We start from the raw sequence: 24,389 nt of genomic DNA on the forward strand, positions 1-24,389 counted from the left end.
GATACAAATATTTTACATAATACACAGTGGTATAAATTTGTATACTACAAATAGCAGTAATAGGAATGAAAAGAACATCAGTACAGATTTGGCATATGATAAAAAGTGGGCAGGGATAACCCTGTGCTAATAAATTTGAAAATGCAGATGAAATGGACAGATTCTTGGGAATATTGCATTTACCAATATTATATAAGAAGTACTCTTATTAATAAAAAAATTGAATCAGTATCCCACAAAGACCAAACCAGACTCCAACCAAACACACTTCACCTCAGATTTGTAACAAAACATTTAAGGAAGAGTAATGTAAATTTTATAGACTCTGTTCCAGAAACTAAGAAAAGAAAGCCACTCTCCAGCTCACTGTATCAGGATAGATAATCTTGATATTAAGCAAAAATATTAAAACAAACCAAATCCAGTTATTAAAAACAAACAAATCACATCATGACTAGACTGGTTTTACCTCAGAAAAATGTTGGTTTAATAATAGGAAAGCAATTCTTTGACCACATAAAAAGAATAAAGAGAATAAAGGCAGAAAAACAATCATTTTTCTCAACAAATACAGAAAAAAATTGTTTTATAAAATTCAACATCATTTATGATCATAAAAAAAAACTCTTAGCAAACTAAGAATAGAAGGGAAATTTCTAAATTTAGTAAAATTACTGTAAACTGTCTACAGGATACCTTGAAAGCATTCCTAGAGAACAGGAACAAAACAAGAATGCCTATTATGACCACTTCTATTCAGCACTGTACTGGAGGTCCCCGCCAATGTAATTAGACAAGAAAAAGAAATAAAAGGTGTGAGGAATAGAAAGAAGAATCTGTCCCGGCTTGCAGATGGTACAACTATATACACAGAAAATCCAAAAGCATATACAAATTACTGTAATTGACAAGAGAATTTAGCAAAATTGCTGAATAGAAGAATCAATTTAAAAGTTGTATTTCCATATACTAGCAACAAATAAAAAATTTAAAGATTATAATAGCATCAAAAATATAAAGAAAACAATATTAATTTAACATGGGACTTCCCTGGTGGCACAGTGGTTAAGAATCTGCCTGCCAGTGCAGGGGACACAGGTTCAAGCCCTGGTCCGGGAAGATCTCACATGCCGTGGAGAAACTAAGCCCGTGTGCCACAACTACTGAGCCTGCGCTCTACAGCCTCCAAGCCACAACTATTGAGCTCACGAGCCACAACTACTGTAGCCCGCGCACCTAGAGCCTGTGCTCTGCAACAGAAGCCACTGCAATGAGAGGCCCGTGCACCACAACGAAGAGCAGCCCCCACTCGCCACAACTAGAGAAAGCCCGTGCACAGCAATGAAGACCCAACACAGCCAAAAATAAATAAATAAATTTTTAAAAAGATTAATTTAACAAAAATATACAGAATACTTCTATGAAGAAAATTAGAAAACTTTATCAAAAGATTTAAGGAAGACCACAGCAATGGAAAGATGGGTTCATTCAATGGAAAATGCACTATTATAAAGAGGAAATTGTTCACACACTAAACACAATTCCAATCAAAATCCTAACAGATTTATTTTGCTTTGTTGAAACTTGTGCTAACTCTAAACTTTGTATAAAAATACAAAGGACGGATGACAGCCAAAATCTTGAAGAACAAGGTATAAACACTTGTTTTACCAATATTAAGAATTTTAAAAGCTTTAGTAATTAAGATAATATGTTACTGGTGTATGAACAAACTGATCAATGGAATAAAACAGAGAGCCCAGAAACAGACTCAGGTAAATATGGGCATTTAATAGGTGAAAGACTTGGCATGGCAAATCAACAGAGAAAGATGAGTTTTTAAGGGGGGGCGGGGGGGGAACCTGGACACCTACCTTATCCCATTTACAAAACTCAATTCAAGTAGAAGACAAAATCATACATATTTAGAACATAGTACAGGAGAAGATATTCATGACCTCAGGATAGAAAAGTATTTCTTTAACAATACACAAAACACCAACAATATGGGAAAAGACTGATATTTCACTAGGAGCAGAAAGATAAACACAAACTGTGAGAAGATATTTGAAACCAAAGGATTAATCTCCTGAATATATAAAGGAATCCTTTTAACCAAAGCATCCAATTATTTTTTAAATGGGCAAAAAATGTGAACAAGGACTTCACAAAAGAGGAAATCCAAGTGGTAGATAAACCTGTGAGGAAAAAAAAATTAACCTCATAGAAAAGCAAAGTAAGCAGCAATGAGGTATAATAGCATTTTCTTTAAAAATATACACATATATCTACAAAAATAACTGAAACACATCAAAATGCATAATGGAATTACGGGTGGATTTTATTCTGTGAACCATTATTTCTCAAATTCTTAAGTGTTGCTTTTACGACATTACAAACTCATGAGATTTTCTGAAGTTTTAAAGTCTGACAACACGAATTTGGAACTTTCCATTGTTACTGGTGAAAGCACTGATTGATACAATTGCTTTAGAAAAGTCAGGTGTCACCTAGTAAAGATGAAGATATATGTAGTCTATCAGCAAACGATTCCACTCCTAGATGTACTCTCAAGGGATGATACATATGTGCAACGACATAATATACAAAAATGTTCATAGTGGCTTTGTTTATAACAGCAAAAAACCTGGAACAATCCAAATGCCACCATAGTAGAAAAGACACATAACTTTGGTATATTTATATGATGGACTACTATGCAGTAATGAAAACTATAGCCATATGCATCAAGATGGATGACAGCAAAACAAAGTCACAAAAGAATATGTGTAATAACTAATTCATTAAATAGAATATTCCATTAAACTTTATTTATTCAGGTTTACTTTTGCCTGATTTTCTTAGACGTTTTTCAGGAACATAAACATCAGTACTATTCAAAGTATGGTCCAACAACCATACTGAACTGTCAGTGGCTGATGAAGAGAGAAGCACATAAAGTGAGAGTAAGCATGCATAGAAAGTAAGCATTTGGAAAGGCTGATAGCAATTTGCTATTACCAAAACATTCAAGCACAAGATTTTGTATTTACAAAATTATGAGTTTGTGATTACTTGGAAATTTTTTTTTTTTTTTTTTTTTTTTTGCTGTACGTGGGCCTCTCACTGTTGTGGCCTCTCCCGTTGCGGAGCACAGGCTCCGGACGCGCAGGCTCAGCGGCCATGGCTCACGGGCCCAGCCGCTCCGCGGCATGTGGGATCTTCCCGGACCGGGGCACGAACCCGTGCCCCCTGCATCGGCAGGCAGACTCTCAACCACTGCGCCACCAGGGAAGCCCGGAAATTTTTTTTAAAGTAGTTTGAGAACTAGTATACATAACTGGTAAAAAGAAAAAGAAAAATTATTTTCATTACAAGCAGAACATTGGTTATCTCTAGGGAAGAAATTGAGAGATGTGATCAGCCTTTTATGGTGCTGACAATATTGCATTTCTTAACCTGAGCATTGGTTATTATGAGTATGTGCTTTATAATTTTATCTCTTTAAATTGTACATGTTTAATACCCTCTTCTGTATTATCACAAATTTCACAATTTTTAAAAGTTTACAAATTTGTTATAAACAATACCAATTCTTTAAAAATATATACATTTATCTATGGAAAAACTGAAATACATCAAAGCAGATGGTGGATTATTGGCAGATTTTACTCCTCGAACCATTATTTCTCAAATTCTTGCGTTGTCTTCTCTTTGTAAGGTAGTAGCAGTCACTAGGAATTACCAGCACTAAAAACAGATTATGCCAGGCCTAATATATGTTGATTTCAGCAAGGAATATAATCATCCTAATGATGCTATCTTATGGATAAAATGGAGAAACGCAGACTGAAAAATAGCACATTTGGTGGTTTAGGGATAACATCCCTATATTTTCCTCCAGAATTTGGAAACAACTGAGATGAAGTTATTCAGATCAAAGATCACCTTTACTAGTAACAAAGTTAAAGAACATGTTTTTTGATCTGTACCGAGGAGTCCACACCCCTGAATTAGGGATTAATTCACTCAATTGCTGGCCTAGCTAGACAACTATGCACCACTCCCCATACCTGGAGAGGACAAAGTGAAATTCCTTAGGGAACAAGTCTTTTGATCTATATATTTTTCTCCCTCCTCTAGCATCCTATAAAGGTCTTAGAACCTTCAAGTCCATTCTGCTTCATGACTTGCTTAACATTAGTTTCTTACATAGCTATCCTGTCTCCCCCGACAATTATGTTCCTGGAGGTCAGATTATCTTACTCATTTTTGAAACTTCTAGCAGTCTATTATGTACATGATAGACTTTCCTATTTGTTACATACTATTCAAGAGCCCATATGAGTTGAAGCTACAGTAAGAACTTTAAGAACTAAAGAAAGATCAAGTGATTAAATTGGACCAATGACAAAAATATAGCTATTATTTATTAAGGGCTTGTATATGATAGGCACTGACCCTAAGTGTTTTATGAACATCTCATTATATTCTCATTATAGTAGATATTACCTTAGTAATAAATGAAGAAACAGAAATGCCGAGTTAACAAAATCATTTGTGTGAGGTCACCGACCATGATCTGAACTTGACTATGACTCCAAAGCCAAAGCACTGAACCGCTATTTTTTTAATTAAAAACTTTTATTAATTTTTGGCTCTGTTAGGTCTTCATTGCAGTGCATGGGCTTCTCAGTGCGGTGTCGTTGCCGAGCACAGGCCCTAGGCGCCTGAGCTTAGTAGTTGTGGCTCACGGGCTTAGTTGCTCTGCGGCATGTGGGAGGCCGATTCTTAACCACTGCGCCACCAGGGAAGCCCCTGAACTGCTACTGAGGTATACTGAAATCAAGACTGCTAAACCTTTGGAGATCTATCCTTAAGTGGTGTTTGTAGATAATTACTGCATAGTGGTTGAGAAAGGGGGGTCTGGAGCCAGACTGCCATGGTTCATATTCCAGATTTTGTTAATTACTAACTGTGATATAGGCAGGTTTCTTAACCTCTCTAGGCCTCCCTTTCCTCATCTGTAAAATGGGAATAGTATCCTTACTTCATAGGATTATTGCAAAGATGAAACGTGTCAATACAAGCAAAAGACTTATCACAGCAGCTGGCACAAGGAAAGCATTCAATAAGTGTTAACCCACTGGGTTGGCCAAAAATTTCATTTGGTGAATGAATACGTTGCTCAATTTAGTTCCTGGTGAAAATGAAAAATGTCTTTTTACTTAAAACCGAACGAACTTTTTGGCCAGCCCAATATATTATTATTTCTCTGCTACTTTTGTACTTGTGCCTAGGAATCAGAACGTCCCCCATAACATTATAATGGGGAACAAAGTTCAGAAAACTTGGCATTATACAACCAAAGGTTAATTTACCTAAAAACTAAGAGCTTTTTAGGGAATTGAAGGCTTAACTTCCTTTCACCAAAACTTTCAGTAAGAAAAGGAAAAGTAAGGTTAAAAGTGAGGTGTTTACAGGTTGTATTTCTCTTCTTTAACTTTCTTTCTTGGTCAGTCCCTGAGATGTTCCAATGAAATATCAAGTAAATTATCACTCTCTTGCTACAAAACTACACTCCAGGCTGCAAGCTGATAAGGAGCTTCAAAAAGATTTAAATCTTGACAGAAATAAGTGAAGTCAGTTTGTTGAAATATTTTTTTATTCTACAAGAATTGATTGGTGCAATCCTGCAGAACCAACATTTTTAATTTAGAGAAATTTTTCTTTTCAAAAGTAAATGAAAACCCCCTTTGAATAATTTATATATCAATTTGTTTAATTCTTGAAAACAACAGTCATAGGGTCTGCTTTGTCCTATTTAACCATAAATGTTACACATTTACAAACTGAAGCAAAAATGGATAGTACAGAGATTTAAATGAAATCTTTCAAAGAATAAAATTGCTTTTCAGTCCACTGTGTTTTCAAAGTTGATTATCATCAAGCCAGGATGAAAGCTGTGAACCCCAAACCATTTGTTTCCTTAATAAAAAATGAATATTTAGATTATTAGCAAAGTAATATCTTAAAATGTATCTTCACACAGTTGGAATTTTAGTATAAACTTATATATCAAGTCCCTTTCCATTATTTATTCTACTTTAAAAATATATACAGCTAATGATGTTTAAATATGTATTCTGAGCCATATGTCCAAACGTAAATATTTGGGGAATTCAAACTGTTGCAACAAGTTATGAAAGGATTAAAGAAAAAAGATGAGCTACAAATTATATAGGGGAAGGAAGAAAAAAGTTCTTACTTAACATTCATGTCTAGGTAGATATGTATTTTCTAATTTTAATATACATACCTAGTTGAGTATAGGCAAGCCATCAAACTTTAACCAGTTACAAACAGACTAGACTAAGTCAGTACTATTTTCTACAACAGGTAACAGTGGTGATTTAAAAAATTTTTAATATATCTCAATAGTTTCACCGCAACTTATCTGTGGTAATAATCTTTAAATATCATGAAGTTTTGATAGGCACAGATTAAATAACTGCATTATCTATGCCAAACTCGGCACACTTATGATACCCAGCTCTGCTGAATTATGGTGTAACTATCTGAATACAACAGAGCAGACAGGCAACCAGAAAAGGACATTTAACATACTCCCATGTTTATCACTTTAACATTAGTGTTTAAAATTTGCAAATCTAGAGGGACATTTAAAAAGCTACAGGACAACTCCAATACAAGAACCCCAATAGATAAATCTGCAGAATCTTAAACTTCAGTTCTTAATCCACTGGTATATATTGTTGAAGGAGTAGCTATTTGGTCTTCAAAAATTTTAGAATTAAAAGTCTGAAAATATGTTCATCCCTTGCTACACTGTAGCACTTGAAATTAGCAAGCAGGACAACCTGAATTCATTTTGCTCTTACATGCAGCAGTGTATATGCATCTTAAGACAGCTTAGAATTAAGAGTTAACTTCTAGTCAGTAGTGGTAAGTGACTAGAATTGCTATCCAATCAGTATTCTGTGGTACCACATATCAAAGTCCTAACAATATGACAGTCACGTTCAGCACTCATCACTTTTAGGTGGGGGATAGAAGCATGGCAAAAAGCAGTTGCAATTTTTTTTTTTAACAGCATAAAAGCTTTAAACCCAATTTTGCATCATCTTGTATTCCATTCTAGAATACTTGGAATCTTATTTCAATCAGCTCAATGTATGCAAGTTATAAAACACAAACACAGTCTAAACCCTATAGTCTACAGAAAATGCACTAATACTCGTTAAATGCAGTACAGTCAATGAAGATTATCAAATAAGAAACACATACACGGCATTCTAAATTTTTAACATCATCTTAGGGCTGTTAACCAGAGATTGTACAAATTACATGTGCAAGACAAAAAAACCAAAAAAGAAAGAAAGAAAAAAACCAAAGTAACTAACTTCTCAGTGCATCACACCCATTAGGATAAAATGTATGGCACTTTTATAATACTATATTACAACTCTCAATTTAAGCTGGGAGTGACTCAGACATTAAAGCCACATAAGAGCAAGAACTAGCCAATTCAAATGTTTAAAATGAAACAGATCACCTTTTTTCTTTGTAAAAGCACTGAAAATGTAATATGTGCAGATAACTCACTAAAAGTCTTCTCATTTCATTTGCCCCCCATTGTAGTGTCTTAAATTATTCTGTAATTATTCTACCTGTTACAACAGTCTGACTTTTAAGGCCTGTGTAAACTCTATTATGTAATTGAAACATACTATTTTCTGTGTGGTAAAAATGTCTTTATGAAAAAAAATAACACATCTGGTTATAGATCATAGAATAAACCCAAACAATAAAAACGATATTTTCCAAGCTACTGAGAAATAAATTAAACCATGATGTATCAATTTAAAACTATATCAATATTAACTAACTAACATTTCTATGGTAGGTTTTTTTCCTCATAAAATTAAACAGTGCAGAATAGGGCTTGGGCTATAGCTAATCACAACTGGTTTTCTTAAAAACAAAACTTTATTTCCTATAAACAACTGAAAGGTAATTTTCTTCCTCCACAACACATGTAGACATTAAATTGAAGGTTTTAAAAATCTCCACTACTTACAAGAAAAGTATTTTTAAATGGCTAAAAGGAACCAAAATACCAAATCAAAATACTTTAGTGTGCGAAGAGCAGATAGAAACAACCAAGAAAAGAGTAGATCATTGTGCTGAATATTTATGAATAGCCCAAAATAAGTCCCAAAGTTTTTCTACCTTTACAAATAAAAAAAGGTGTCCTTTCCACAGCTTGGGGAATGCATCGTACATCCCTCCACAACAAGTGTATGAGTAAGATTCTAAAAATGTTGCCAATATTAAGTTCTTCGGTACCTAAAATTAATTAGAGGACAGCAATATTACAGCGGCAATGGTGGATCAATTCTCAAAACGTAGTTACGATCCAACACGAGTTGTCGTGGTTCTTTTATCTGAGAAAAAGCTTTTCAGAAGAAATACCTGCCCTATGCTAACCACCAGAAGAATGAGGGCTTCTCCTACTGACCAATAGGCCACTCTTGTATTTAGATCCTCAGCTCGGCTTCGGCCTTGGGCCTCTCTCAAACGGAAATGAGTCTGATAGTCAATGACAGATTTCAGAGCTTCGTGAATTGAAACACAGGCAGATTCCATCTAAAGAGAAAGATTTTCAGTTAGTATGTTTTAATACTTTCTGTACAATCCACCTAGCATATTCATCTTTTCTTTTAGTTTGATCGCAATTCCTCATCTGACTAACATTCTACTAAACTGGCACTCATTCATTCACTCATTCGTGTCAATGGTCCTGGCAAAGCAACGCTTCTACGCATTCTCACCAGGATGACTGGTAAGGCTAGAGATCCCATGAAGCAGCTATTGCCCCAAACTGGAACGTCCCAACTGTGGCATCTGTTAAGGTGGCAGATGGAACATGAAGCTAACAGTAGGAGAAATACTAAGCCGTTAAGGTTGGTAGCTACCGAGTTTCAAGGCCAGGTTTCTTAAAGAGGAAGAATTAGGAGGAAGGGAATGGCAGGTCAGTAAATTTGACCAATTATAATTATATGAATCAAAGTCCAAATATATACAAAACCAAACGAAATATGGCATAAAAGTAGATTGTTAGTCAAAGTTATTTCAACTATCTTAAAAGCAGCTGAAACTGAAAAGTGATAGGTCAGAGTAGGAATTTTTTTTTCACGTTTACCACTTTGCTAAATAAGTCTTCCTCGTGCCAGTCAACAAAACTAATATATACGTTCTCAACAGGACATAAGTTTCATTTTCACTGTGTAATGAGTTTGTAGGCCTTCATCTGATGACACCATAGCTTTTTCTAAATTACACTATCTGCTTTGAGATAGGTTAAGAGTAATTTTTTTGTTGTATACCAGTTTAATGTTTTTCTACTGCTGAAAACTTAATCCTGGTGATGAAATATATGCTTTATTATACTTATTTTACATCACAAACCATGTATTAGTTTTTTATTTCAATTTTTGTTTGTTGTAATTTTAATAATAGACATTAGAAAATAATTTAAACACTTAATAAAGTTCTATCAAAGTAAGTATGAAAGGAATAGTTATAAAAATATTTCATTAAAAGTTCGTTTAAAAAGTATGAGAGATGAAGACTGGCGTCCCTCACTGCCACCTGCGCTGGGCCTGCAGCAGCTCTTCTGTCCTGTGCTACAGACTCCCCAGAAGAAACAGTGTTTTCTTTGCTGCTTTAACAGTGGAATTAGATGTTAAGTGTGTTGACATCGGTGCCCAGTATCCTGGTGAGGTAAGGAACAAAAGATCTTGGAATGAGGAGACCTACAAGATGGCAGAGGAGTAAGACACGGAGATCACCTTCCTCCCCACAGACATACCAGAAATACATCTACACGTGGAACAACTCCTACAGAACACCTACTGAATGCCTGCAGAAGACCTCAGACTTCCCAAAAGACAAGAAACTCCCCACGTACCTGGGTAGGGCAAAAGAAAAAAAGAAAAAACAGAGACAAAAGAGTAGGGATGGGACCTGCACCTCTGGGAGGGAGCTGTGAAGGAGGAAAAGTTTCCACACACTAGGAAGCTCCTTCACTGGTGGGGACAGTGCGGGGGGAAGCTTCGGAGCCACGGAGGAAAGCGCAGCAACAGGGGTGCAAAGGGCAAAGCGCAGAGATTCCCGCACAGAAGATCGGTGCCGACCAGCACTCACCAGCCCGAAAGGCTTGTCTGCTCACCCACCGGGGCGGGTGGTGGCTGGGAGCTAAGGTTCAGGCTTTGGAGGTCGGATCCCAGGGAGAGGACTGGGGTTGGCTGCATGAACACAGCCTGAAGGGGGCTAGAGCACCACAGCTAGCTGGGAGGGAGTCCAGGAAAAGGTCTGGACCTGCCAGAGAGGCAAGAGACCATTGTTTTAAGGTATGCGAGGAGAGGGGATTCAGAGTGCTGCCTAAACGAGCTTCAGAGATGGGTGTGAACCGTGGCTATCAGCTTGGACCCCAGAGACGGGCATGAGACGCTAAGGGTGCTGCTGCCGCCACCAAGAAGCCTGTGTGCGAGCACAGGTCGCTATCCACACCTCCCATCCTGGGAGCCTGTGCAGCCCGCCACTGCCAGGGTCCCGTGATCCAGGGACAACTTCCCTGGGAGAACACACAGCCTGCCTCAGGCAGCTGCAATGTTACACTGGCCTCTGCCGCTGCAGGCTTGCCCTGCAAACCAATTATGACTACCATACCCCTTCCTCTCCCCAGCCTGAGTGAGCAAGACAGCCCTAATCAGCTGCTACTTTAACCCCGTCCTGTCTGGGTGGGAACAGACACCAGAGGGCAACCTACACACAGAGGCGGGGCCAAAACTAAAGCTGAGCCCCAGGAGCTGTGCGAACAAAGAAGAGAAAGGGAAATTTCTCCGTGCAGCCTCAGGAGCAGCGGATTAAATGCCACAATCAACTCGATGTATGCTGCATCTGTGGAATACCTGAATAGACAATGAATGTTCTCAAAACTGAGGCGGTGGACTTTGGGAGCAACTGTAGACTTGGGGTTTGCTTTCTGTGTCTGATTTGTTTTGGTTTTATCTTTATCTTAGTTTTAGTGCTTGTTATCACTGCTGGATCTGTTTATTGGTTTGGCTGCTCTCTTCCTTTTATTTATTTTTATTAATTTTTTAAATTTAATTTTATTCCTTTTTTTCTCTTTTTGTGAGGGTGTATGTGTATGCTTCTTTGAGTGAATTTGTCTATTTAGGTTTGCTTTTACCATTTGGTTTGAGGTTCTACCTGCTAGGTTTTTCTCTCTTCCTTTTCTTCCGAGTTGTGTGGCTGCCAGGGTCTTGGTGCTCTGGCCGGCTGTCGGACCTGAGCCTCTGAGTTGGGAGAGCCGAGTCCAGGATACCGGACCACCAGAGACCTCCTAGCCACACATAATGCCAATCGGCGAGAGCTCTCCCAGAGATGTCCGTCTCAACTCTAGGACCCAGCTCCACCCAACGGCCAGCAGGCTCCAATGCTGGACTCCCCATGCCAAACAACTATCAAGACAGGAACACAATGCCACCCATTAGCAGAGAAGCTGCCTAAAGTCATACTAAGTTCACAGACACATACCAAAACATACCACTGGACACAGCCCTGCCACCAAAAGATCCAGCCCCACCCACCAGAGCATACGCACCACTCCCCTCCACCAGGAAGTCTACACAAGCCACTGAACCAATCTCACCCGCTGTGGGCAGACACCAAAAATAATGGGAATTACGGACCTGCAGCCTGTGAAAAGGAGACACCAAACACAGTAAGTTAAACAAAATGAGAAGACAGAGAAATACATAGCACATGAAGGAGCAAGGTAAAAACCCACCAGACCAAACAAATGAGGAGGAAATAGGCAGTCTACCTGAAAAAGAATTCAGAGTAATGATAGTAAAGATGATCCAAAATCTTGGCAACAGAATGGAGAAAACACAAGAAACATTTAATGAGGACCTAGAAGAACTAAAGAGCAAGCAAACAATGATGAAGAACACATTAAATGAAATTAAAAATATTCTAGAAGGAATCAATAGCAAAATAACTGAGGCAGAAGGATGGATAAGTGACCTGGAAGATAAAACAGTGGAAGTAACTGCCACAGAGCAGAATAAAGAAAAAAGAATGAAAATAATTGAGGACAGTCTCAGAGGCCTCTGGGATAACATTAAACACACCAACGTTCAAATTATAGGGGTCCCAGAAGAAGAAGAGAAGAAGAAAGAGTCTGAGAAAATATTTGAAGGGATTACAGTTGAAAACTTCCCTAACATTGGAAAGGAAATAGTCAAACAAGTCCAGGAAGCACAGAGAGTCCCATACAGGATAAATCCAAGGAGAAACATGCCAAAACATATATTAATCCAACTAACGAAAATTAAATACAAAGAAAAATTATTAAAAGCAGCAAGGGAAAAGCAACAAATAACATATAAGGGAATCCCCATAAGATTAACAGCTGATCTTTCAGTACAAACTCTGCAAGCCAGAAGGGAGTGGCAGGACATATTTAAAGTGATGAAAGGGAAAAACCTAAAACCAAGATTACTCTACCCAGCAAGAATCTCATTCAGATTTGACAAGAGAAATTAAAACCTTTACAGACAAGCAAAAGTTAAGAGAATTCACCACCACCAAACCAGCTTTACAACAAATGCTAAAGGAAGTTCTCTAGGCAGGAAACAAAAGAGAAGGAAAAGACCTACAAAAACAAACCCAAAACAATCAAGAAAATGACAATAGGAACATACATCTCGATAATTACCTTATATGTAAATGGATTAAATGCCCCAACCAAAAGACACAGACTGGCTGAATGGACACAAAAACAAAACCCGTATATATGCTGTCTACAAGAGACCCACTTCAGACCTAGGGACACATACAGACTGAAACTGAGGGGATGGAAAAAGATATTCCATGCAAATGGAAAGCAAAAGAAAGTTGAACTAGCAATTCTCATATCAGACAAAATAGACTTTAAAATAAAGACTATTACAAGAGACAAAGAAGGAGACTACGTAACAATCAAGGGATCAATCCAAGAAGATATAACAACTGTAAACATTTATGCACCCAACATAGGAGCACCTCAATACATAAGACAAATGCTAACAGCCATAAAAGGGGAAATTGTCAGTAACTACAAATCGACAGTAACTACAAATTACTGGCACTACTACAATAATAGTAGGGGACTTTACACCCCACTTTCACCAATGGACAGATCATCCAAAATGAAAATAAACAAGGAAACACAGCTTTAAATGAAACATTAGACCAGACGGACATAATTGACATTTATAGGACATTCCATCCAAAAATGACAGAATATACTTTCTTCTAAGTACTCATGGAATATTCTCCAGGATAGATCATATCTTGGGTCACAAATCAGGCCTTGGTAAATTTAAGAAAATTGAAATCGTATCAAGTATCTTTTCCAACCACAACGCTATGAGACTAGATATCAATTACAGGAAAATAGCTGTAAAAAATACAAACACATGGAGGCTAAACAATACACTACTTAATAACCAAGTGATCACTGAAGAAATTAAAGAGGAAATAAAAAAATACCTAGAAACAAATGACAATGGAGACACGACGACCCAAAACCTATGGGATGCAGCAAAAGCAGTTCTAAGAGGGAAGTTTATAGCAATACAATCCTACCTTAAGAAACAGGAAACATCTCGAATAAACAACCTAACCTTGCACCTAAAGCAATTAGAGAAAGAAGAACAAAAAAACCCCAAAGTTAGCAGAAGGAAAGAAATCATAAAAATCAGATCAGAAATAAATGAAAAAGAAATGAAGGAAACGATAGCAAAGATCAATAAAACTAAAAGCTGGTTCTTTGAGAAGATAAACAAAATTGATAAACCATTAGCCAGACTCATCAAGAAAAAAAGGGAGAAGGCTCAAATCAACAGAATGAGAAATGAAAAAAGGAGAAGTAACAACTGACTCTGCAGAAACACAAAGGATCATGAGAGACTACTACAAGCAACTATATGCCAATAAAATGGACAGCCTGAAAGAAATGAACAAATTCTTAGAAAAATACAACCTCCCAAGACTGAACCAGGAAGAAACAGAAAATATGAACAGACCAATCACAAGCACTGAAATTTAAACTGTGAATAAAAATCTTCCAACAAACAAAAGCCCAGGACCAGATGGCTTCACAGGTGAATTCTATCAAACATTTAGAGAAAAGCTAACACCTATCCTTCTAAAACTCTTCCAAATTACAGCAGAGGGAGGAACACTCCCAAACTCATTCTACGAGGCCACCATCACCCTGATACCAAAACCAGACAAAGATGTAACAAAGAAAGAAAACTATAGACCAATATCACTGATGAACATAGATGCAAAAACCCTCAACAAAATACTAGCAAACAGAATCCAACAGCACATTAAAAGGATCATACACCATGATCAAGTGGGGTTTATCCCAGAAACACAAGGATTCTTCAGTATACACAAATCAATCAATGTGATACACCATATTAACAAACTGAAGAATAAAAACCATATGATAACCTCAATAGACGCACAAAAAGTTTTCAACAAAATTCAACACCCATTTATGATACAAACTCTCCAGAAAGTGAGGGAACCTACCTCAACGTAATAAAGGCCATATATGATAAACCCACAGTCAACATCGTTCTCAATGTTAAAAACTGAAACCATTTCCTCTAAGATCAGGAACAAGACAAGGTTGCCCAATCTCACCACCATTATTCAGTATAGTTTTGGAAGTTTTAGCCACAGCAATCAGAGAAGAAAAATAAATAAAAGGAATCGAAATCAGAAAAGAAGTGAAACTGCCACTGTTTGCAGATGACATGATACTATACACAGAGAATCCTAAAGATGATACCAGAAAACTACTAAAGCTAATCAATGAATTTGGTAAAGTAGCAACATACAAAATTAACGCGAAGAAATCTCTTGCATTCTTATACGCTAATGACGAAAAATCTGAAAGAGAAATTAAGGAAACACTCCCATTTACCATTGCAACGAAAAGAATAAAATACCTAGGAATAAACCTACCTAAGGAGACAAAAGACCCGTATGCAGAAAACTATAAGACACTGATGAAAGAAATTAAAGGCGATACAAACAGGTGGAGAGATATACCATGTTCTTGGATTGGAAGAATCAATACTGTGAAAATGACTATATTACCTAAAGCAATCCACAGATTCAATGCAATCCCTCAAACTACCAATGGCATTTTTCATAGAACTAGAACAAAAAATTTCACAATTTGCATGGAAACACAAAAGACCCTGGACAGCCAAAGCAATCTTGAGAAAGGAAAATGGAGCTGGAGGAATCAGGCTCCCTGACTTCAAACTATACTATAAAGCTACGGTAATCAAGACAGAAATATAGAGCAACTGAACAGGATAGAAATCCCAGAGATAAACCCATGCACATATGGTTACCTTATCTTTGATAAAGGAGGCAAGGATATACAATGGAGAAAAGACAGGCTGTTCAATAAGTGGTGCTGGGAAAACTGGACAGCTACATGTAAAAGAATGAAATTAGAACACTTCCTAACACCAAACACAAAAATAAACTCAAAATGGATTAAAGAGCTAAACGTAAGGCCAGACACTATAAAACTCTTAGAGGAAAACATAGGCAGAACACTCTATGACATAAACCACAGCAACATCCTTTTTGACCCACCATCTAGAGAAATGGAAATAAAACCAAAAATAAACAAATGGGACCTAATGAAACTTAAGCTTTTGCACAGCAAAGGAAACCATAAACAAGACCAAAAGACAACCCTCAGAATGGGAAAAAATATTTGCCAACGAAGCAACTGACAAAGGATTAATCTCCAAAATATACAAGTAGCTCATGCAGCTCAATATCAAAAAACAAACAACCCAATCCAAAAATGGGCAGAAGAACTAAACAGACATTTCTCCAAAGAAGATATACAGATGGCCAACAAACACATGAAAGGATGCTCAACATCACTAATCATTAGAGAAATGCAAATCAAAACTACAATGAGGTATCACCTCACACTGGTCAGAATGGGCATCATCAAAAAATCTACAGACAATAAATGTTGGAGAGGGTGTGGAGAAAAGGGAACCCTCTTACACTGCTGGTGGGAATGTAAACTGATACAGCCACTATGCAGAACAGTATGGAGGTTCCTTATAAAGCTAAAAATAGAACTACCATATGACCCAGCAATCCCACTACTGGGCATATACCCTGGGAAAACCATAACTCAAAAAGACACACATGTACTCCAATGTTCACTGCAGCACTATTTACAACAGCCAGGTCACGGAAACAACCTAAATGTCCACTGACAAGATGAATGGATAAAGAAGATGTGGTACATATATATAATGGAATATTACTTGGCCATAAAAAGGAACGAAATTGGACCATCTGTAGATGTGGATGGCCCTGGAGTCTGTCATACAGAATGAAGTCAGTCAGAAAGAGAAAAATAAATATCGTATATTAATCGATATATTCCACGCATATATGTGGAATCTAGAAAAATCGTACAGATGAACCTATTTCTAGGGCAGGAATAGAGATGCAGACATAGAGAACGGACATGTGGACACGGCTGGGGGGGTTAGGAGGGATGAACTGGGAGATTAGGTTCGACATAAATACACTACCACGTGTAAAACAGATAGCTAGTGGGAACCTGTGGTATAGTACAGGGAGCTCAGCTTGGTGTTCTGTGATGACCTAGACGGGATGAGGGGTATGGGAGGGAGGTCCAAGAGGAGGAATATATATATATATATATATATACACACACATACAGCTGATTCACTCCGTTGTACAGCAGAAATTAACACAACAATTAAAAAAAAAGAATAGAATAAAATGTGATACAAATAAAGGAGGTTAAGCGGTCCTAAAAGCGTTTATCTATGTAGGTTTTTATCTACCTATCTATCTTGCCTACACCAGGTCTCAGTTGTGGCACGTGTGATGCTCGTTGTGACATGTGGGATCTTTTTTAGTTGCGGCATGCGGACTTCTAAGTTGCGGCATGAGGGCTCCTCAGTTGCGGCATGCAAACTCTTAGTTGTGGCATGCATATGGGATCTAGTTCCCTGACCAGGGATTGAACCTGGGCCCTCTGCATTGGGAGCGTGGAGTCTTACCCACTGGACCACCAGGGAAGTCCCTGCTTAGGTTTTTAAAGCAAACTATCTTATTTTACAAATTAAAACTTATGAAGGTTAAGTTATAAACAATGGCCCCAAAGAAAAATCTTTTTACAAAGTGCTGTTCACACATATTGCTAAAATAAAGAGAACATTTCTAAAAATGAGAACATTGAACACATCTTATTAATGCTTACAATAGGTTTATGAATTAAGGCTCTTACACATTCTTAAAAACTGCCTCTATCACTACATGATTTTGACCAAGAGACTACCTGGAACCTGGAAACAATGAAATCCAATTTAAGGTTTTAACAAAAAGGTGATAAATAATTCCTTTGAATACCAAACTACCTTTTAGACATACTCTAAGCTCAAAATGTATCTGAACTAGAAATAAAACAGCTCTTCTCATCACCTGAGCAGTATTTGTTCACTGACTCTAAATTTCTTTTGCTATCTTTCCCTCATTAAGCTATTCTTCAAAATAAAATCCAATTTAGTTACCTTAACTATTTTTGTTAGATGACTTACTATTAATCTTTACTAGTTTACCTTCAGTTACAGCAAAAGTTACTGTAACAGCAGTTTGAGTAACACTAAATACTGGTATAAAAGTATATATATATATTAATTAAAGCATCATTTTTGCTTCCAGTTATACCAACCTGCTAAGTTATGGTAGCAACATTCCTCCATGAATTATAGAAAATGCTTCATAATGCCAGAGTACTGTTTAGACTTTTAAACTTCCTTTGCCATTGATGTTTCTACCTAAGTGATCCCCCTATTTTAATGTCTATTTTCTTTTCATAAAATCCTTTAACACTCTTCTTCACTAAAAAAGTCTGAAGTTCTCTGTGAAATGCCTAATCTACTGTAAGAGTTAAGATACTTCTTAAACGTTGTGTTAAAGTCACAAAATTCTGTATTCCATCAATGAGTTAATGGATATTAAATTATGCTTTTTTTTCCCTTTAAACATATCAATGTTGTGTTACTGACTTTTCATTACCTGGGTAAGAGCACTGACTCGGTTCTCACTAGGAAACAAAGGTGGGTCTTCTCCAACTTGAAAATCAAAATACACGGTTTTATGTGTGAAAGTAGAAAATTCATTGCTGAAGCAAAATTTGTATGTCCCATTTTTGGAGGCTGTGAAGGTAAAACTATCATACTGTTTCTTCATCTCTTTGTATAACACATTACCATCAGGATCTTCTAATCGACAATCTACATCATAGTGACCACCAGTAATCACCTACAAAAGAGAAAAAAACAAACAAAAAATGAAGAGATCACTGCAACTAAGAAGTTTGAGAAATCAACCAGGTTTCCTGTTGAAATGGCTATAAGGTTTTTTTTACCATCACAGGCAATTTTACATTTCTTCTTTTTTTTTTTTCTTTGCGGTATGCGGGCCTCTCACTGTTGTGGGCTCTCCTGTTGCGGAGACGCACAGGCTCCGGACGCACAGGCTCAGTGGCCATGGCTCACAGGCCTAGCCTCTCTGCGGCATGTGGGATCTTCCCAGACCGGGGCATGAACCCGCGTCCCCTGCATCGGCAGGCGGACTCTCAACCACTGCACCACCAGGGAAGCCCCATTTCTTGATTTCTACCAGTGGATGGAACTTGGGAGGCAGATCTCAGTTCAACTAAAGCTTTACAGAAACTGAACAAATTTCCTCATGACAGGAGAGAGGGAACTAACCAACTATCCAGACAACTGTTCTAGTTACTAGAGGCCTCTTACATCACTTAATTCTCCCAACAACCCTACAAGACAGTATTTTTCCCTCAATTTGACAAACTGAGTTAAAATAAGTAAGCTACCCAAGATTTTTCACCTAGTAAGAGGCTGAATGCCAAATTCATACTCTTGACCCTTAAGCTTACTACCACGTAATATTTTCCTTCCTCAAATTTTTTCATCTAGTTTCCTATTAGCACCATCCAAGCACTCTCAGATAGTACAGTGAAGCACTTAAGTAGGTCAGTCCTTAGCCTAACACCCCATGCATACTTCTTTTAGAGAACTTAAGCTCATTTTACTGCCAAATTACAAACAGGCTGTGTTTCTTAAGTTCTTTTATAGGTCAGTTATATGGAATTTGATACATACTTTGTTTTGAATTACATTTTGAGCAGAATAGACTTGTGGCCTGTTCCAAGAGTATATAATTATTTACAAACTTGTTTCCAAGAGAAACATAAATGATTAAACTACATTGTTTTAACGCCTGTGATTAAAGCAAAACCAAAACAGAACAACATGAAAGCAAATAAATGTTTTGTTCCTCTGCACAGTCTGTGTTTAAGGCAAAGCATATGAAAGGAAAGCCAGGGGTAGGTGAAAAGCTGCTGAAGAGGATTTTGGAGCTATTTTCAAAGGCTTATGCTTAATCAGTTACAATTTGAGCCATCTGAGTTATACAAATGAAGAGAAGAGGGAGACATTTTTCCTGAGGTTACTTGGCAAGCATAAGAGAGGAAGAAGGAAAAGGATTAAAGAGGAGAAAAAATTCCTTATATGAGAAAACACTGACTGGGAAAAAGAGGGAGAGGAGATAGGAGAAGAAACATAGGGTGCCTGTATCCACCTGAGGTAATGAGGAAGAGACATTGGGTTTGGGGGTTTCCAACCACCATGAGATATATTTTCAAGCTTGAACCTTCTGGGTTAGCATAATATTGACATTCTACATTTGTGGAACACAGAGATCAAACTTTGGACTTCAGAGAAGATTGATTATTTATATGACCTTTTGTCACTAAAGAGATAAGATAAATAACTGAACTATGTTAAAAGATCATTTTGATAATTAAATGAAATATAACTAGGCACTGAGGAAACCGTAGAATACGCAAATATTAACATACAGATATAACGTTTGACATAAAAACAGTGTCTTATCAATTGGGCATTTACCCCTCCCCACCAAAAGTCGACAACCTTTCTTCTAGTTAAAATAATGACTTCATTTTATATACCCAATTATTCATACTTAACCATAGTACTTTGAATAATCAAAACATACATACAAACAAAAATATAGAACCAGAACTGATCATCATGCCACTTTTCTTCTATCAAACTTTAAAACAAATAATCTTACTTCAGATAAAAATCACCCTTAAAACCTATCTGGTCACGTAAGAAAGAAACTGAGGATCATCTCAAATTATGTGTCTACCTGTCCAGTTAGTCACAGAAACCTCTCGATATTATTGCCTCTCTCAAATTCACCCCATCTCTTCCATTCCCAATCCACAATCCAGATGGGGACTATTGGCTCAACTTCCTAAAAGGTCTTCCCATAATCCAATCTCTCCTCCCTCTAATCCAGGGTTTCTTAACCTCAGTTATTAGATTATCTGGGGCTGGGTAAGTCTTTCTTTCAGGGGGCTGTGTTGCCTGCGCACTGTAGCATACATAGCAGCATCTCCAGTCTCTAACCACTAGATGACAGTAACACCTCCCTCCCCACATGTCTCAAAACCTTTTGATAATTCCTGTGGCCTACAGAAAAATCCAAACCTGTTAACAACAGCATACCACACCCCTGTACTTCCTCAAGGAAGTCTCAGCACCTTTTACACCCTTTCTTACTCTATGTTCCAAAAATACCAGAATGCCAGAAATTCTCTGAACAAGTCTCTGCTCTACATCTGCACTAATAGTGACAAATTACACGGGGTTTGTTTGCTGAAGAAGAATCACAGGACCCCAAATGACTACGCTTATAAATCTACAGTTTATGAGAGGGAGAGAATACAATATAAAACATCACAGTCAAAAGCTGTCTCACAGCAAGAGGACAGAAGAGATCAGGTATGGGCTCCTTTGTTCTCCCTCTGTGAGGGATGTGGCCAGAAATATACCCTCTCAGATCAGGAACCACCCAAGTGTGCAAGAACACCTTGGAATCAGTGAGCCCAAAGTAGAGTCTTGACTGGGTTTTTTTATATTTTGCTTTTCCACATAAGCATATTTTTGCCGTATAACTATTCTCAGTAGCAGATTCTCCGGGGGTCTCACTGAGACCAGGTACAAATCATCAATCTCACTGTCATCGATGAGCAATGCTGACAAACTGGCACAAACCTCCCCCCTAAAGCCCTCAGACCCACAGTTACAAAGCAACCCTGTGATTCAGTATTTTCAGTGCCGACTCAGGTTAATTTTCAGGCTTGCTGGAATTAAGTCTCACAAGCATAACATATCTGGTGAGGAAGTCCCGCCCCGCTCTGCCACCCTGTAGTGTAACTTCTATTTATCCCTCTAGACTCAGCTCATACATCAGACCCTCAGCTAAATTTCCCCTGATGATCCTCCGTCGTCAGCCAGCACTATATCTAGTGGGTACTTTCATTATTGCATTTAACATTACATGACTATGTGTCTATGTAAGGTCCCTGAGGTCAAGTTCAGCCTTATTTGTTTTTGGGAGGTAGTAAAATGAAGTGGTTAAGAGCTTAACCTGGGTGGGAGGGAGGAAGACGCAAGAGGGAAGAGATATGGGGATACATGTATACGTATAGCTGATTCACTTTGTTATAAAGCATAAACTAACACACCATTGTAAAGCAATTATACTCCTATAAAGATGTTAAAAAAAAAAAAGAACTTAACCTGGAACTGCATACTGATTCTGCTGTTACATTTTGTAACCCTGGGTCTCAACTTATCGAAGCCTCAGTTTCTTCATCAGTAAAAAAAAAAATAAAAACTCTCTAATAAACCCATCTCATATCGAGTTGTCCTGAGAATTAATACACCTGAAATGCTTGCTATACTGTCTGCCACATAATAAACGCTAATTTTTTAGCCCGCAAGAGTAGTATAGTAGTACTCTCACCAACAAGCACAGCATCTGCACGTAGAAGTCAAGAAATGTTTGTTAAATTCAAACAAATAAAATTTTCACTGACACTTTATATTACAATTCTTGCTATCATCTTTTCTGTCTCCTGGTCCTAACCCATGAAGTTAAGCAAGCCTAAAAGTCATCCTTGGCCTCCCTCCCTCCCTCACTGTAGCCAAATCATCACCAAGTCCTGTTGCTTTTACCTAAAAAGTATCTCCCATCCTTTCACTTTTCTCCTTCCCCAGTGCTACCACCCTAGTCTCAGCCTGGACCACTACAATAGCCTCCTAATCAGTCTTCTACATCTACTTGGCAACACTCCATAATACCTTCTCTACCTGCACAAGTTAACATCCGTACAGCTACCAAGAATACTCAGAACTTGTCACTACACTGCTTACAACCCTATGATAGCTTCTCATACTCTTAGGAAAAACAAAAATCCTTTACCTGGCCAGCTGGGCACTACATGGTCTGGCCCCTGCTGACCTCCCTTCTTCTGGCTCCTTATTCCTCGCTATAGTGGACCTCTCTGTGTTCTTCAAATTCCCAGTCACTGTTACCACAGTGACCTTGCAAAGGCCATTCCCTCTTCCCCCTCCCCAAAGCATTTACAACTCATCTTTTACAGTTCAGCATCAAATCACTTCCTAAAGGAAGCCTTCCCAGATTCCAATGACCAGACCGTATATCACCTATTCTCTGCTCTTAAAGCACAATTCTGATGAATGAACAGGTACTAATTAAGAAAAGAACTGTAGGATGGGTAGGGAATCAAGAATGATGGCAGCGACCCTATCTATTTTGTTCACTTCTCTATCACCAGCACCTAGTACTCAACAGCTGTTCAAACACGTTAAGTCTACCAACAAAAATAGAAACAGTAAAGACTGTTCTAACCAATTTAAGAAACTACGTTTTGTTAAATAGGCACTTTTTATATAATCCCTCAAATGAAAAGGGGCCTCTCATTTATCACAGCAATTCCTTCTACAAATCCTTTGGCAGATGGTCTTCTGGTCTGGAATAGAGCTCTTCCAACGACAGGAACCACATTAACCAATAATCCTAATATCAATGGAAAAACTGAAAAGCAACGGAGTTAGATACCGGCAGCACTTGAAATCTGATTAAAGTGGAGGTGCGGATTAGACAGCGGCGGACTGACGTTGGGCACTATGGAACAGGAATACATTTTTCTTTTAAAAGGAAACTCTTAAAGAAGAAAGTTCAAAATGACGGACATTAGAGAAAAGACGGAAAAATCACAGCCACAGGAAGCATTTCTGGAATTTATATACCTTAACATCTGGTCTTAAATGTCTAATGCGCAAGGTTTCGGACAGGAAAGCCAAATGGCCTGCATCAGCTACCTAGATGTGATTCCTGAATCAGCCAAAGAATGAGAAAACAGTCTCGACCCTGGAACCGCGAGCTGGGGCCCGCGACCGCCTGAGCCCGTAGTACCTGGAACTCGAGAGTGCACTTGGTGCCCTGCGTGATGTCCTCGTAGAAACACTGCTTGGCATTGTCGGGCAGCTCGAACGTGATCTCAGAGGCGCCGCAGGGCCCCGGCACCAGCAACAGCAGCAGCGCGAGCAGCCTACAGCCCCAACGGCCCGCGACGGCAGCCCAGCGCTGCGCGGACCACAGCCGGGGCATCCCGAAGCGGCGGCGGCGGCCTCAACCGAGCTGCGGGGAGATGCGAGCTCACGTCTCCACGGACTCACGGCGCGCGGCAGGCCTCACCCCAAACGGCACCGCGAAGACGCACCGCAGAGTTGCTCCGAGCCCCGAGAGATTCGAGATGCGCAGCGAGTCGCTGGTTACAGGGTAGGGGTGCTGAGGGACCAGGGCCTAGACGCCAGAACGAGCTAGGGAGCGCAGATAAAGACGGCAGAAAACAAGCGGAAAAGACTTGAGATAGCCGGAAGCTGGAACAAGAGACTGGGGAAAGAGGCGGGGCTTGAGGCACCTGCTCCAGCGACCCGGATGTGCTCTCCCCCGGCCGCGGGGAGAGACGTTGGAGTGTGTACGTGGAAGCTAGCAAGGCGTCAGCTCGCCTCCGACAGCGCCTGGGCCGAGAGGCGTGGCCAGCATGGTGAACGTGGCGGGGCGGGGCGAGGAGAAGGGGTGTGGCCTGTGGTAGGAGCTGCCGGCCCGTGAGTGTTTCTGCTAGAGCTAAACGCTAGGGAGGCTCAGAGGGAGTGATGAAGAGCCGATATTGCTCTAGAGGGCTAATCACCGGTGGTAGAGCGCTTTGTAATTTGCAGAGAATTTTC

At 38.7% G+C, this 24,389-nt stretch overlaps 1 protein-coding gene and 1 non-coding gene across 4 annotated transcripts; both read right to left on the bottom strand.

The window, feature by feature from the left end:
• Window positions 1-5,647: 5,647 nt before the first annotated feature.
• On the bottom strand, window positions 5,648-24,153 carry TMED7 (transmembrane p24 trafficking protein 7). 3 transcript variants are annotated; one of them, XM_060143413.1, is made up of 4 exons: window positions 23,575-24,151; window positions 18,253-18,498; window positions 8,497-8,670; window positions 5,648-5,988 (listed from the first exon to the last, which is right to left on the bottom strand). In XM_060143413.1, exons 1-4 carry the CDS (start codon window positions 23,767-23,769, stop codon window positions 5,947-5,949), a joined length of 657 nt encoding a protein of 218 aa, XP_059999396.1. In that variant the 5' UTR covers window positions 23,770-24,151; the 3' UTR covers window positions 5,648-5,946. The 3 variants fall into 3 exon arrangements, with proteins under 3 accessions (XP_059999396.1, XP_059999397.1, XP_059999395.1); XM_060143414.1 differs by having other exon boundaries at window positions 8,543-8,670; window positions 23,575-24,147; XM_060143412.1 differs by having other exon boundaries at window positions 5,648-8,670; window positions 23,575-24,153.
• On the bottom strand, window positions 17,180-17,252 carry TRNAW-CCA (transfer RNA tryptophan (anticodon CCA)). The gene has a single exon. It is a non-coding gene; the product is annotated as a tRNA-Trp (tRNA).
• Window positions 24,154-24,389: the final 236 nt, after the last annotated feature.

The sequence above is a fragment of the Lagenorhynchus albirostris genome, chromosome 3 (assembly GCF_949774975.1).
Source record: "Lagenorhynchus albirostris chromosome 3, mLagAlb1.1, whole genome shotgun sequence".
NCBI lineage: Eukaryota > Metazoa > Chordata > Mammalia > Artiodactyla > Delphinidae > Lagenorhynchus > Lagenorhynchus albirostris.

Coding starts and splice junctions, on each gene's coding strand:
- TMED7 (XM_060143412.1), bottom strand. CDS start 23,769: ATGCCCCGGCTGTGGTCCGCGCAGCGCTGGGCTGCCGTCGCGGGCCGT. Junction 18,499..23,574: donor AGTGCACTCTCGAGTTCCAG/GTACTACGGGCT, acceptor TCTCTTTTGTAG/GTGATTACTGGTGGTCACTA. Junction 8,671..18,252: donor GAGTCAGTGCTCTTACCCAG/GTAATGAAAAGT, acceptor CTTTCTCTTTAG/ATGGAATCTGCCTGTGTTTC.